The sequence below is a fragment of the Leopardus geoffroyi genome, chromosome D1 (assembly GCF_018350155.1).
Source record: "Leopardus geoffroyi isolate Oge1 chromosome D1, O.geoffroyi_Oge1_pat1.0, whole genome shotgun sequence".
Lineage (NCBI taxonomy): Eukaryota > Metazoa > Chordata > Mammalia > Carnivora > Felidae > Leopardus > Leopardus geoffroyi.
Window position 1 is genome coordinate 99,783,225 of NC_059329.1, and position 15,918 is coordinate 99,799,142.

Genomic DNA, 15,918 nt, shown 5'->3' on the forward strand with positions numbered 1-15,918 from the left:
TTGGGGCAACCAGGTATCAACTGATTCCTCACACGCCCTGCTAGAAGAAGGAATGTTCTGTTTCCTTGAATCCCATCCTCCCAGAAAGTTAGCAGGGTGTGGCCCCTTGTCACAAGAAGGAACCAGCCAGACCCTAAGAATGACGTCGTAGATCAGTGGGAAGGAGTTACAAGGATTTGAAGGGGAGGCCCGCAAGGGGTCGGGTGAATAGGGTTCAGTTTAATCAAATTCCCATCTCCTCGCCCTCCCAGCGCCTGACCAAACCCTGCCTTCTGCCCTCCGACTCCCACCCCCCGGTCTGCAGTAGTCAGTGCCTTCCCGTCCCACCAGCCCGAGACGACAGCGTCGCAGACAAGACAGAGCGCAGGACCCCGGGCAGACAGGCGCCGACGCAGGCCCACTTTATTGGCAGAGTCAGCCACACTGGGCGGGCCGTCATGCTCGCGCCGGCGGGGCTTTCAGGCCACGGCCCGGCTCGGCATACACGCCCCGGGCCGCCCCTGGGCTCCTCTCCCGGTCGGGGTTCAGAGCTCCGGCGGCCCGAGGCCCGGCGGGCCGGCGGGGGCGAGGTCGGGGTACACCAGGAAGCCGGAGAAGGTGATGTACTTGCCGTGGTTGCTGTAGGCGCCGTAGCCGTCGTGGTCGTGGCTGAGCAGCCAGACGGCGTCGCCGCGCCGCAGCGCCAGCATCACGCTCTGGCTCTGCATCTCGCGGCGCCGCGACGCGCCGTCGTCGTAAATCATGGCCTGCACCTCGTCGCGATTCTTCATCAGCTTCACGGACAGCGTCTTGCGCGGCAGCTTGCCCAACGTGAAAGAGAAGAAGTAGGCGCCCGGCAGGCGGCAGCGGAACACGCCGGCCGCCGCGTCGAAGTCGCCGCCGATGTTGACGAGCTCCGTGTCGAAGGCGAGAGGCCGGTGCCGCGGCCCCGGGCCGGCGTCTGAGCCCACCAGGCTGCGCGTGCGCGCCGCCGAGAAGGCAGAGCGCGGCTCGGGGGGCGCGGGCGGCCCGCGCGCAGGCGCGTCGGCGTCGGCGTACACCAGGTAGCCGCTGAAGGTGGCGCCGGGGGCTCCGAGAGCGTACTGCGGGGCGCCGTGCAGCCGCAGCCACACCGTGTCGCCGTAGTCGAGCTGCAGCATGGCGCTCTGGCTGGCGGCGCGCCGCGCTCCTGGCCGCCGCTGCTCGTCGAAGGCCAGCGCCTGCACCTCGTCGCGGTTGCGCACCAGCATCACCGACAGGCTCTTGTGCGGGGCCTTGCCAGCCGTGAAGGAGAAGAAGTAGGCGCCGGGCACGCGGCAGCGGAACTGGCCTGTGGCCGCGTCGAAGTCGCCGCCTATGTTCACGTACACCTTGTCGAAGGTCACCGCCATCTCCGATGTGCCCTCCAGGGGGGTGGTGCGTGCCGCCGAGAAGGCAGAGCGCAGCTCCGTCGAGCCCGGAGCCGGCTCCAGGGCCCAGCAAGCGGCAGGGCCCAGCACGCCCAGCAGGAGTAGCAGCATGGTGCCTGGGAAGGGGGACGGGCAAAAGGGGGAGAAGAGTGGGCGGTTGTGCCGGGGGGCGCCTCCAAATGCCCAGAGTTCGGAGACTGGGAGACGAGTTATCTTCATAGCCCTGCCCTTGACCCACAACTAGGACTCGGTTTCCTACAGACTTGGACTAGATCAGCGGTTCTCAAACTTCGGCCAGCCTCAGGGTCCGGTAAAGAGCTTGTTAGAACACACATTGTTGGGCCCCCACCCCCAAATTTCCATTCACTAGGTTTCGGATGAGGCTTGAGAATTTGCATTTCTAACAAGTTCCTGGCAAGGCAGATGCCACTGGTCCAGGGACCACACTTTGGGAATAACCATTAGATTAGGCCAGTGAGTCTCCTTTATCATTATTTTTTTGTAAGCACTGAACTGAACCCCTTTCTCAGGTGAAAGCTCACACACCTGTACCACAGGTCCAAGCAGAAATGCTTTAAGAGGCCTATAGTCCTGTCAGCTGGGTTTACCCCCTCCCCCCTTAGCAACACAGTGGATGGTCAGGGGGTCTCTGAGTTTCCTTCAGCCTGGTTTGCTGCATTTTCTGTGGCTATACTATGGACCTCGGCCTGCCCCTCACTCAGGCACTAGCTCTCTGTACTGATGTCCTCCCTAGTGGCCACTGTTTCAACCCCCATCTGGGCAGGACAGGACATAGCTGCTCATTGACCCCTTTCCTGGCCTCTGACCCACTCAAGGGTCAGCTCCCACTCTGGACTCCCCAGGGGCCCTCTTGCAGTAAAGAGGCCAGAACAGTTTGGCTTTGACATAGGTCCCTCCCCCCAAGAAAGCGGAGGAAGAGACAGTGGCTCTTCCTCTGGGCTTGAGGGCTGGTCACTGAGGGGAAGGGGAGAACGAGGGGCTGCTGTGAATAGAGCAACAGTTCCAGCAAGGCTTTGGCAAGATTGTGAGCTCAGGAGCTTTGTTTCTCAGCAGCCGTGGAGTGAAGGACTGGACTCCGTTCCTGGCTCTACTGCTTAAATGCTGTGAAACCTAAGGCAAGTGCCTTAATTTCCCTGGGATTGGCCTTCTTTATGTAAATGGGGAGGAGACCTGCCTCACAATCTTACTGAGGATGCTCTGAGATAGCAGGTGTGAACATAGTTTGTGAAGAGCATTGTTGCCCAGGTGTGCAGATGCTTCTGTTCTCGGCCTTGGAAAAAGTACTCTGATCAAGTTCTGGACATAAGGAATTAGGGACTCAGTAACTCCTCTCTCTGGGAGCTTGTGAAGGCAACACTTAACTCCACCATGCTTCTTAGTAGGGCATAGGCTCTGGGGCTTGAATACCCAAAAGCCCTGAAGTGGAGACAAAGCAGGAAAGAAAGTGAGCTGGCAACAGCCTAGGATTTGGGTTTCCATGGCAGGTGCCCTGGGAGTGTGTGTAGTTTGGTGTCTCTTAGAGACCCTGGGGCTTGCTGAGAAGGGTTGCCAGGTGCAGTTGCACCCTACACAACGCCATTCAGCTTAGGGTACGTGGGCACTGGAATCTAGCCCACATTCTACTTGCCTAATGGTGCGGAGCTGCTGCACCTGGGGAAGGAAAAGTGTGCCTCTTTCTAATTTTCATAATAAAGACCCCAAGTCCCTAACCTAGCTGAACATTCCAGAGTACATGCCTTTCTTACAAAGGCAGCCCATGGGCTAGCCATTACCCTTGATGAAGGCAGGGAAGAGGGAGGGGACCCGTCTACGGTGGTGAAGATTGCACCTCATGAGTATTCCCTTTTACAAAGTTCTTTGGACACATCTGGTCTCACAGCAACCCTGCAGGCAGGGGGCCCTCTCCCATTTTATAGATGAGAAAGTCAAGGCCCAAACAAGGGGAAGCATTTTAGCCCAAGGTTACCATGCCCACTGAGGCAACCTTGAGCCAAGGTCTTTCGGTTCCAAATTCAGTATGCTTTTCTCTCCACCATCTTTTCCTCCTAGACATACATATTTCCAGCCAACCTGTCCTTAGCCTCAGTTTCCCTTTTTGCAAAAAGAGGAGGAGAGGTAAGTGAAATGAATCTTGGGATCCAGGGCAAAGGAGAAAGAAAGCAAAAAGCAAATAAAACCAACGAGACAAGCAGAAACTCTAGCGTTTTGCCTTCTGGGACTATGGGAACATCACTACTCTTCCTGACCCTGCTCCTCCCCTAGCGGGTCCTACCCCAGGAGCATCTGCCCACCCTGCCTTCAACAATCTCCCTGCAGAGTCTGGTGCACCCCACGAGGGTCAGAGGGTGTTCCTGTGTGTGTACAGTACCCAGCGTCTGCCCATTTCTCACCCACCACTGCCCACTTCCCAGGTTCCCTAGGTCCCCATCCCTCTTTAAAACCCCTTCCCTGCGCAGGTCAGAGGTGGGAGGGTGTCAGGTGGGCCTCAGAGCTCCAGGAAAGGAAATGGCTGATCCTGGCTCTGCCCAGGTGAGGCTCAAAATAATCATCTTCAAAGAGAAAAAACTGGGACACATAGAGCTGGGGCAGACCCAGAGCCCCGGAACCGACGGGGGAGGTGCCGCGATGTCAAGCTAAGGGGATCTCAGAGCCCCGCTCCCCGCCAAACCCCACTCCCCAATGACCCCCTCCCTCAAGCCCCGCCAGAACCTCCTCCCACCTTGAAAGCCCCTCATGTTCCCCAAAAGATAAGTCCCCCTTTTACAGAAGCAATTAATCCTTTCTCCTGAAAAAATAAATCTCTCAGGAAGGGGTACCCCAGACCTCCCCCCATCCCATCCTTCCTTCATCCATCCCTTCGGAGTGAAAGCCCTTGAGCCTCTTTCATGAAAAGGCTCCCAGGTCCTCCTTTCAGCAAAAAAGGACCCGACTCCCCCGCGCCTTCGCCCACCCCCGCTTCCATACGGGAGAAACCTCGGCTCCCCGCCCGGGAGCTGCCCTCACCTGGCTGGGGGCGGCGTTCGGGTCGGGTTCGCACCGAGCCCGCGATCCGGCTCCGGGCTCCGGGCGGGCGCCGGGGCTGCGCACTGACCGCCCGCGCTGCGGCGGGGCCGGGCCTGGCGGGGGCGGCGGCGGCGGTGGCGGCGGCGGCGGCGGCGGCTGCGGGGCGCTGGGACCCCGGGACCCGGGAACCCCGGGGCGGGCGCGGGGCAGCGAGGCGCTAGGAAAAGAGGACGGCTGAAGAGCGAACCGAGCAGACCGCCGGGAGGAGTGGCAGGGGAGCGGCGGGAAGGGGGAGAGGGGAGGAGAAGGGAGAGGGAGGGGCGCGCCGAGGAAGGGGAGCCGCGCAGGGCCTAGGGGCACCGCACGGAGGAGGCCCCTGCGCAGGCTGCGCAGAGCCCTGGGCTCTTCCTCATCCGTGACCTCCCTAGAGCTTCACCCTCTGGCTCCACAGAGCACGCATCATCAACCCAAGTTAGCAGATGGGGAAACTGAGGCCTGAGGCAGCGGCCAAACTGGGGGTGGCCCAGGGCACTCTTCAGGCGAGCCTCCTCCCTGGTTTGAGGAGAGGGGACTGCAGCAGGACACCGACTAGACAAGCCCCTGGGCTGCAAGGACAGTAGAAGGTGAGATTTGGGCTGGGACAGATGTCCAGACTGACACTGGAGGAGGGGGGTCTGAGGAAGAGCAGGATTAAATGGGTCAATGTCACCAGTAAAGAAAGAGCTTAAAGTGACCTCGTTTTTCTTCCTTACCTCCGAATCTCAAAATTCCCATTGCTGCTTAGGAAGGAAGGAGGAAGACCAAGCCCCCAGACACCAAAGGGTCAACCTGGACCCCCTGGGGAGGGGATGCAAAGGAAGGGATCCTTGGGGCAGAACTGGGTTTTGGCTGAGCGGGCTGCTTCCAGGGCGCCTGCAAGAAGGGAGAAGGTTGAGAAAGGCACTGGGAGGGCTCAAAAGGGCCTGTCCGCAGAGGGCCAGCCTGCCTAGCTGGGGCCAGCGTCGCAGAATCTAGTGGGACATCAGGGCTGGGAGCAGGTGTCTTCCTGCACCTCAGCACTTATCAGAGGCCCCCAAAGTCCTCTGCTCTGGGCTTTGATCCCTGCAGCCCTCTTGGACCCCCTCATCAGGGCTGCTGATCTCCACAACAGCTGTGGAGCTGTCCCCCACTCGGCACTCAGTAGGTGTTGACTGAGTGGATGGCTTTAGAAGAGGCCGCATTCTCAGCTGCCAGGAGCGGATGCCCTCCACCTGCACCTGGTTGACACAGAAGGCCTGTGCTCTAGTCCCTGCTCTGCCACAGACCCTGTGTGTGGACCCAGAGAAGCCTAGTGCCCTGTGAAGCCCTCTGTCCTCTGGACCTTTCCTTCTGGAACTCTCAAAACTTGTGTGACCCCAGTTAGTCTGATGCAGGTTAGTCCTCACGAAGGCATTGATAATGATAATGGGCTTATTAAGTTTTCGTCGGGGTGTTAGGTGAATGATGAATGAATACGTGCCTCGATGGAAAGAAATGAATGGAGACATTTTGGACTGAGCCCTGGGGGTATTTGGGGCCTGGGGTAAAGCACCTGTCTAGTCCCCATTAGATCATGACTGTCCCCTTCACCAGTTTGAAAAGCTTGGGTCACAGGCCTATGGGAGGGCATGAGGCAGGGTGAGTTAACATCCCCCAGGGAACTCTAAACCAAGCAGGGTCCAGGGGATAAATACTCCAGGTTTCAATCCCTCAGTAGGACAATTCCCAATTGCCAGACATGTTCCAGTCTCAGAGAGACTCTAGCATGAAATTGAAGTTGCCCATGTGAAAAACCTACTCATCTCTGTATGCTTTATTTCCTTTCCTCCCTTCCTTGTCTCACTGCCCCACTCCTTAACCCTGCTTCTTGGGATCACCTTTTGAACTACTTGCACCCAAATCTTTGTCTCAAGGTGTGTTTTGGGGGGAACCCAAACTAAGACAGTGAACAATAACTGGGTCTTAAACTGTGGTAAGTGCTTTTTCACATCCATTACTTTAATTTTCTTAACATCTCCTGAAGTACATACCATTTACAAATGAGGAATGAAGAGGTTATATGTGGGGGCAGGATTCAAATCCAGGTCTGTTTAGCTCTAAGACCAGGTCCTTAATTACTATGTTCAGCAGCCTCCCTAATTCTCTGATCCTCTTTGGGTCTTACATTGTCATCTGTAAAACAAGGGATGGGCTCTTGAGTTTGAAGGGAGACAAGGTACTCAGTTTCTTCTGAAGATACGCATGGTCGAGGAGGTGTAATCAGAAGCTGTTGGGATGGACTCAGAAGCTTGAAAGGGATGGACTCAGCTCAGAGACCCTTTATTTTGCCCTCCCTTTTCTCTTCCCCCTTTTTGGAATGTATACACGAAGGCTGGAGCCCCAGTTGCCATCTTGGGCCAGGAGACACAATGAAGTGTTCTAAGGCGCAGTCTTAGGTAGGTGCTCAGGAAGAAGCGGAGATGAAAAACACCTAGAGACCCTACTCTCTAGGAGCTAATCATTTAGTGGGAGCGGCTGGATGTGGATTGAAAGAATCATGGTGGAAAGAGATCAGCTCCAAGAGGGAGCTACAAACTGCTACAAGAGCTCAGGGAGGGAGAAATTCCACTGGAGGATTAAGGAAGATGTCCCAGAGGAGGCTCTCTCTCTTTCTCTTTCTTTTCTTTTTTCTTTTCTTTCTTTCCTCTCTCTCTCTCCCTCTTTTTAAAAATTTCAAGTAAGCTCTACACCCAAAATGGAGCTTGAACTCAGAACCCTGAGATCAAGAGTCACATGCTTCACCAACTAAGCCAGCCAGGTGCCCTATAAAGAAGGCGATTTCTTTTTCTTTCTTTCTTTCTTTCTTTCTTTCTTTCTTTCTTTCTTCTTTCTTTCTTTCTTTCTTTCTTTCTTCTTTCTTTCTTTCGTATTTGAGAGAGAGAGAGCACAAGCAGGGGAGGGGCAGAGAAAGAGGAAGAGAGAGAGAATCCCAAGCTGTCAGTGAGGAGCCGGATGCAGGGCTCAAAGGAACTCACGAACCAGGAGATCATGACCTGAGTGGAAATCAAGGCTGCTGAGCCACCTAGGCGCCCTGAGAAGGCGATTTCTAGATAATGGCAAGGATTTGACAGTGAGATGGAAGAGTGAGGGGTGGAATCCAATCAAAGGTAAGAATAGGAACAAAGGTGTGGAGGTGACAAAGGGCTTGGGGAGGAGACCTCGCATGGCTCAGCTCAGGAGGGAAGGGGTTGTGAGTGGAAGCTATGGCAGGTGAGCTGTGTGGGCTTAAATGCCGAGCTAAGGAGCTCGGGCTATCCTGCAGCAGAGGGGACAGTACTCAGAGCCGTAAAGATTACTCTGGCTGAAAGACAGGAGACCAAACCAGGGAGACCTGCAAGAAAACACTCCAAGTGTGCAGATGAATCTAAACTATACGGGGCTAGTCAGAAAGGAAAAGCAAGGGAGGACACGGATGGGAGAGCGAGTGAGACTCAGCGACAGAGAGAGAGCACCCGCACCAGCTCACAATTTAATTAGCTTCCTGGTTTGCCGGTGGATTACAGGGGAATTAGCAGAGCTCAGAGTCTAGGGACCTTGCTGGGAGTTGAGGGGAAGTTAATGAGAAAGACAACAACACACCCCAGGGAGAAATGATAGAGGAGGAATTGTTAGCCCCGCAGAGAAGCCGGCGGGAGAAACAGATGTCAGGGCGCAGAGTCTCCGCCCTGTTCAGAAATTTCAACCCACTAGGGGGATAGAACTTAGCGCTCCTGGGTAGGGCTTCCGGCTCCAAAGCCCAGGGTTCCAGGAGTTCCTGAATGCCTGGGAAATGAGCCCAGCCGGGGAGAGCTGGGACTGGCTGTGAGGATCAGGTTCCCAACTCTGCCTTGGCCTTTTCCCAGAGGGGGAACTGAACCCCTAGCCTCCTTTTGCAGATAGATAGGTTGAGGCCCTGGATGGGGAGGTGACCCGCTCCTGGCCGGATGTGACAATGGCATTTCCCAAAGACAGTATCTCCCCCCCCCCCCACCAATGCTCTTTTCATACTGTGACCTTGCCACTCCCAAGAGGAGGACTTGGGTTGGTCATAAAGGGTGGTGCTGCCTCTGCCTGGTGGTGAGGCTCTATCTTGAAACTATCATGATGTGAGAAAGCCCAGGCTCCATGGAAAGGCCACATGTAGATGTGGTGGCCAATAGCCCCTGTCAGGACCACCTCCCAGATTTGCAAGGTCCAGTGCAAAATAAAAATGCTGGGCCTCTTGTTCAAAAATTGAGAATTTATTTTTTCGGGGGGGGGGGGGTGGTATCTGGGTGGCTAAGTCGGTTGAGCATCTAACTTCGGCTCAGGTTATATCTCACGGTTCGTGAGTTCAAGCCCTGGGTTGGGCTCTGCGCTGACAGCTCAGAGCCTGGAGCCGGCTTCAGATTCTGTGTCTCCCTCGCTCTCTGCCCCTCCCCCATGCTCTCTCTCTCTCTCAAAAAATGAATAAACATTAAAAAAAATTAAAGTATTTTTTTAAGCTTATTTACTTAGAGAGCGAGCGAGCATGGAGGAGGGGCAGAGAGAGAGGGAAAGAGGGTGGGGGGCGGGGGGGGTGGGGGGAGAGAATCCCAAGCAGGCTCCTCACTGTCAGTGTGGAGCCCGACTTGGGGCTTTAACTCAGGAACTGTGAGATCATGACCTGAGCCAAAATCAAGAGTGAGACACTTAATTGACTGAGCCACCCAGGTGCGCCCTCCCCCCCAAATTAAGAATTTAAATGGTGACAATAGAGCATTCAACCAGGCATTGAGCCCTTCGAAGGCTGCATCCCAAGAAGCTGGCCCTGACCCAAGCAGGGGTTCCAGCATCGCCTGCTCACGGTCTGAGGGAGCCTTCAAGACGACTCTGTGCCCAGCCACCCTGCCTGCAACTATGTGCCAGGCTGACAGGGGGTAGAAAGGATTGTTTGGAGCTGTAACTTTTGGGTTACTGTAGCAGCAGATAGAACACTGGGGGCTGAAACTGGGATGAAGACGTGGGACAGTTCTCCCCAAACCCAGGCTCATTCTCTGAGCTGCTGGCACGAGTTCTCTTTGGTCCATGTTGATAGAGAAAACCGGAGGTACAAATAACTCCCGACCGTTGGAGACCCAAATCCCGTACGTTTGGCCATGGAGCGCTGTATGTTGACATTGTGACACATCCTTGGGGGTAAATGTCAGCTTTTCAATTGGAAAAGGCTGGGACAAGACCCACTCTTCCATGAGCTAAAACAGTGGTGGCAGTGGCCTTGGCAGGAGACAACAGTTAGGTCTCCATGACTCGCAGGAGCCTCAGGGAGTGACAGGTGCTGGGAAGGAGAGGAGGCAGAGAAGGAAAGGAAAGGTATGTCCTGCCAAGGTGGGGAAGGGAGAGTATCCCTGTGGCCCCATGGCATGTCGATCCCTGTTTCTGACAATAGTGTCCTTTGAGGACAGGCATTGCATTCTGATTCTGACTGGGGTGTGTGTGTGTGTGTGTGTGTGTGTGTGTGTGTGTGCGCGCGCGCGCATGCGTGTTTAGTGGAGGCAGCCGTGCGGGTGGGGTTTGAATCACTTTGCTTGTGTCTTCCAGCGCAGTGGCAGCTAGTGGGCGGTCAGGAGGGTTTGGGTGATTGACGGGGAGAGCTGGGGATATGAACATTGCCCACAGCCCAGTTGAGTGACAGTTGGAGGAGGAGGGAAGGGGCAGGGAGAGACATGAGTGACACAGAGCAATTTATCATTGCCACCTGTTTTTTAAAGAGTAGCCAGAGTAAAAAAACACCGATAAAGTGCAGTGGGAGCACTGGGAAAACAAACCAATTCCAAGTGGAGGGACTCAGCAAGAGATAATGAATGAGGTGGCACCTAAAGAAGTCATGAAGTCTGCACTAGACCTTGACGGGTCCAAGAGATGGGAAAAGCATCCTGGAGAAAGGACAGGGAGCAGGGGAATCCCCCAGGAGGCAATACAGTTATGGTAAAGAGCAGTGACTGGCATTGGACGGCTTGGGTTTGAATCCCAGCTCCGTCACTAATGGTGTGACCTCAAGTTCCCCCACTTGTGAGGTTTGGACAAGAAAAGTATCTGTACCTCATTGTCTTGTCGATGGCATTGAAGGACACACTCAATGTAAAGTACATATGAGTATTACATACTCAGTGTAAATACATTCAGCACAGAGCCCGGCCTGTTGTAAGCACTCAGTATGTGCTATCACTACTGCCTGGTGTGTTTGAAAAATGAAGAATAATCTTGGTGTGGCTTGTAGTATGGACTCCAAGGATGTTGCCAGGACGCAGGTCCAGAAAAATGGGTTTTGAGTTTGATCATGAAGGATTTTAAGTGCCAGGCTAAGCTGTCTAGACTTTATTCTGGTAGCCAGTGGATTTCAATCCTGTCTGACCTAATTTCTTTTATTGCAAGTATTTTGTAATGCCTCCTTTCCTACATTGAAATGAAATTCATAGAGAATGAAGTCTATTGGCACATAATTTCAAAAAAATCAAGATAACGCTCCAAGTGTGATATAAAGGAGAAAAAACAATTTTAATAAAATGTTTTTCAATACGCAAATACTTTCACATTGCCACACTAGAATAAATACCAAATAGATGGACGTTCATACTTCTAGCATAGAATCTTCCGTGGAATCACCACGAATGCAACAACTACAAACACAGGCGGATACAAAGGTGCGCTGTCCAGAACCCCCAGTACCATCATTATGTCTAAAACAGTGAATGATTCTTGGTGAAACTTCAGACAAAACAAATTACAACCCTTCCTCAATTTACAGGGAAGTTATACTCCTTGAAAATCCAGTGTACATTAAAGTTATGCAAAAAGCTTATTTTGTATGTAAAAACAGTGTGTGTGTGTGTGTGTGTGTGTGTGTGTGTGTGTGTTGTGAGGAATGAGAGCTCATGTTTCACTTTATCAACTGTCCTAAACATGATAGGATGTCTACCATTCCTGGCTACTGCTCACTAGATGCCAGGAGTGTCCCTCAATCATTGTGACAACCAAAAATGCCCTCCTACATTTCCTAACCACCCTCACCTCCTGCTTTGGGCAATATGGGATTAGGAAGGGGCATGCTCTCTGCCCTTGGATTTATGTAACCTTTTGTGAGAAGACGATGCTTAGAGCTACTGCCACCATCTCACAACCATGTGGGGGAAAGTGTGGGACAAAAGCTAATAAACTGGGGATGACAGAATGGACAGAGATGTCAAGTATCATGGTACTTGGTGATATCACCGAGCCACTGACTTAACACATTCTGGATTTACTCTATCTATGGACCTCTCCTTATGGGAAAGGATAAATCCACTTTTTGGTTGAGCCATTGTGAGTTGAATCCTCTGTTTCTTTCTTTCTTTTTTTTTTTAAATGTGTATTTATTTTTCAGACAGAGAGGGCACAAGTCGGGGAGGGGAAGAAAGAGACAGAGACAGAGGATTCAAAGAGGTGGGCTCTGTGCTGACAGCAGAGAGAGAGCCCGATGTGGGGCTCAAACTCATGAACTGTGAGATCGTGACCTGAGCCGAAGTGGGACACTTGACCGACTGAGCCACCCAAGTGTGCTGAATCCTGTTTCTTGCAGTTAAAAGTATTCTAGCCTCTACAAGTTATTTCCCCCTCTCGGAGTCTTCTTCACAGTCTAGGGCCTGTGAGTCCCTGAAGGGAAAATAAGAGGGTGTGGGGACTAGAATGAAGGGGTTGGGAAGGAGTTGGAAGAGTCTACCTCTTGCGCCGGTTATCTGGGAGGAGAGTGAAGGAGGAGTGGATTCAGTCTGGGTAAGACGATCAGTGGTTCCACGTCGGGCATTTAGATCACACAAGATTTTGTGGATGGAAAATTAGACTTACCTAGTATCATCAGTTCGGTAAAAATACAATTACGTAGGAAAAGATCAGATGAATAAACACCAAAATATTTAGTTATTTATGGTAGGCTCAGCGATGTTTATTTTCTCCGTATTTATTTTTTTCCACGTCCCAAACTTTTTACAATATTTATTGATTTCATTTGAAATGTAATTTAAAATATCAATAAACTACAATTTCTCTCAAATGTATCAAAAGATGTAGATCAGTGGAATGGAATGTAACATCCAGTATTAGATTCAAATACATACTGGAATTAGAATATTATAGAAGTGGGATTTTAAGTTTGTTTGTTTATTTATTTTTTAATAGTCTCTACACCCAATGTGGGGCTCGAACTCACAACCCCAAGATCAAGAGTCACATGCTTTTCTGACCGAGCCAACCAGGCGCCCCTAAAAGTGGGATTTTAAGTCAGAGAAGAAAAGACACACGATCAATAAATTGTATGTGAACAATGTGTAGCCATTTGGAAAAAAGATAAGTTGGATCCATACATCACGTCTTATACCAAAACAAGTAACAAGTGGATCACATATTCAAATGTAAAAATGAAACCAAAAACGGACTGACTGAAAGAAATCAAGTGATAACTTTTTTAAATTTCAGAGTGAAGAACTTTTTTAAAAATAATTTTTAAAAAGTGCTTATTTATTTTTGAGAGAGAGAGAGTACAAGCTGGGGAGGGGCAGAGAGAGAGAGGGGGACAGAAGATCTGAAACAGGCTCTGTCCTGACAGCACAGAGCTTGATGTGGGGCTCGAACTCACTAACGGTGAGATCACGACCTAAGCTGAAGCCGGAGGCTCAACCGACTGAGTCACCCACGTGCCCCCAGAGTGAAGAACTTTGAAGTATGACACAAAATCCAGAAGTCATAAAAAATATTAATGGATCCATTTTCCTACAGCTCAGAAGAGAAACATATTTACATGGCAAAACTGCCAGAAACAAAATCAAAAGACAAACTACAAGAAGGAAAACATATTTGTAACTCATATCACAAAGAGCAAATGTCTTTAGTATATAAAGAGTTCTGAGAAAAAGACAACTCAGTGGAAAAGTGGTAAAAAATACAGTAAATACAAAAGAAACTACAAGTAACTATTAGAATAAAAAAATCACAGTAAGATGCCACTATTTTTTCGACCCTCTCAGGCTGTCAAAGAACAGCAAGGTTTATAACACAACTATTGGTCTGGAGGTGGAAAAACACATTCATACACTGCTAGTGGGAGCTTCAACTGGAACAGTTCTGGGCAACTGGACAATACCTACAAAATTTAAAAGTATACGTGCTCTTTGACTCAGTGGTTCCACTTCTCGAAAGCTGTTTCTCGGATACTTGCCCGCACGTTTGCAATGACACGTTCTTCACTGTAGTATTGTTTGTAATTGCAGAGTTACTGGAAATAACATACATGTCCCGCAACAGAGGACCCACTGAATAAATTCTGATATATCTCTACACAATAGAATACTATGCGCCCTTTACAGAAGAATGACGAATCATTTCATATATGGGATGTAAAACAATGTCTAAGATCTACTGTTAAGAAAAAAACAACAAAAACCAAAGTGTACAGTATACAGTATGCGATCACTTAGGTGAAAAAAAAAAAAAGGATGCATTTCATGACTACCTCTCAGGGGATCTACTATAAACCATTAACAGGAGGCGGAGTCCTCCTGGGGAGGGAGGCATGGTTATAAGGAGGGAGAGTTACTTTTCAGTCTCATCCTTTTGCACCTAAAATAAGAAGGGGTGGGGAGAAACCACTGTCTGTTCTGGTAGCTACTCCATTCCTACTGGTTTCTGTTCCAACAGACATTGGCTGGAAGCCCTCGGCCTTTTCCACGGGCACCAGCGTCAAGTCAAAATTCCTTCACTCTGTGCTTGTGCAGCCGATTAAAAACTAAAAGAAAATCTAAATGCAGGTCTTTCCAAGACTGGAAAATGCTACGCTGCTGGCTTTGAGGATGGATGAAGAAGCCACAAGCCAAGGAACACAGCAGCCTTGAGAAGCTTGGCACGGCGGTGGCATAATACGGCCCTAGAACCTCCAGGGGAAATGCAGCCTTGCCGACCCCTCCATCTGAACCCCGTAAGACCCATCTCCAGACTTGTGGCCTGCAGAACTAGAAGACAATACAGCTGTACTGTTTTAAGCTAAAATAAATAGATAAAAGAAACGCAAGTGTTTCCACTGCTTGTTAATTCATCCCGTTAGTTTCAGCCCCCCCTTTTCAAGATATTTTAGAATCTTGATTCTGACATCCAAATGTTAACTTTCCCTCCCAATAGCAGTGCCATCTGCTAATATGGTGAGTGTAGCAGGCACGGAAAACTACCGAGCTGACCAAATGCACAGTCAGAAGCAGGGAACTCTTAAGATTTCTCCCCAGATGTGCATCAAGCGAGTAACCAACTGGGGGGAAAGGGAGGGGTACAGTGATTAACGGGCTATAAATCCCCCTGACTGGGCCATCTCTGAGATCACGGTTTCCCTAGCTGTCTCCTCAATCGGGAAACATCTGATGTCTAACTGGAAACAAGGCACACCACATACAGGGAATTTTCCTAGTGGCCATCCAAATAAATAATAGATTATTGTTGGTGTTGTCATCTACCGTATCTTGCTCTTAGCGAAGGCACCAATTCTTTTTCTAGGTGTTCTCAAGCCCACAGTTTAATATTACATTCTAGAAAAAATCCGGGGGGAATTCACCTCAAATATACCCACCTCGAGTTTCCAGAATCTACCTTTTCCTCTTTTCTCAATGTCAGGACATCTGCAACCTTCAGGCACTGTGGCCTCCTTTTTCTCCCCCGCGTTCTGACCTCCCTTGGCAAGGGTTCCAGGATCTTATCTGCAAAAGCTTTTCAATGCTCTGGGACTTGCAGCTCATTTTAAATGGCGAGGTGCTTAGGTTTTCTCTTACTACCTTCTCTTCTATTTGGAGTTTTGATGTCCTTTAAATTATATTTTGCTTTACTCGACCCAATTTAGTAATGCTTTTCCCCAGGGGAGAATGAAGCAAATCGGGGCTGAGTGTTTTGCTTTCTGACTGCTAACTTGACACCTTCAGCCCCAAGTGGAACCCTATGTAATAAATTCTCTCTTTATTCCTCTCGCTCTGAACATAACCAAAGGCATCTTTTATTGTCTGCACCTTTTCCAAGTCTCAATTTGTCCAGGACTTCCCTTCCTTCCTTCCATCTCTTACACTCTCCCTTTTGATGTTTGGGTCTGTCAGAGAGCTTTCTATAGAGCCAAGTCAGTCTCCTCAGCTCACCGCCTTTTACTGCGCAAGGATGTCCGCAGAGGGCTCGTCCTAATTTTCCATTTTAGAGCCTTTTATCCCTCTCATGCCACATGCCCACTGAAGTCTCTAAACGTGGGATCGTAACTTTTCTCCAACCTTTCCAACTGATTTTCTAAGACGATTCATCCATTCATTCCATGCCCTACGCTGCCCTTCCTTCTCCAACCAACTTTCTCCTGTGGTCCCTGGGACACCAGCTGCACCAGGCAATTCATTCCCTTGGTCGGAAAAGTGAGCACGGGGGTGGGGGGCGGGCAGCTCCCTGGTAGCTTTCTCTTCCCACT

At 50.8% G+C, this 15,918-nt stretch overlaps 1 protein-coding gene across 1 annotated transcript; it reads right to left on the reverse strand.

The window, feature by feature from the left end:
* Positions 1 to 378: 378 nt before the first annotated feature.
* C1QTNF4 (C1q and TNF related 4) lies at positions 379 to 4,519 on the reverse strand. The gene is made up of 2 exons (XM_045485210.1): positions 4,413 to 4,519; positions 379 to 1,504 (listed from the first exon to the last, which is right to left on the reverse strand). The coding sequence occupies exon 2, from the start codon at positions 1,497 to 1,499 to the stop codon at positions 525 to 527; it is 975 nt and encodes a 324-aa protein (XP_045341166.1). The 5' UTR covers positions 1,500 to 1,504; positions 4,413 to 4,519; the 3' UTR covers positions 379 to 524.
* Between the last annotated feature and the right edge of the window lie 11,399 nt (positions 4,520 to 15,918).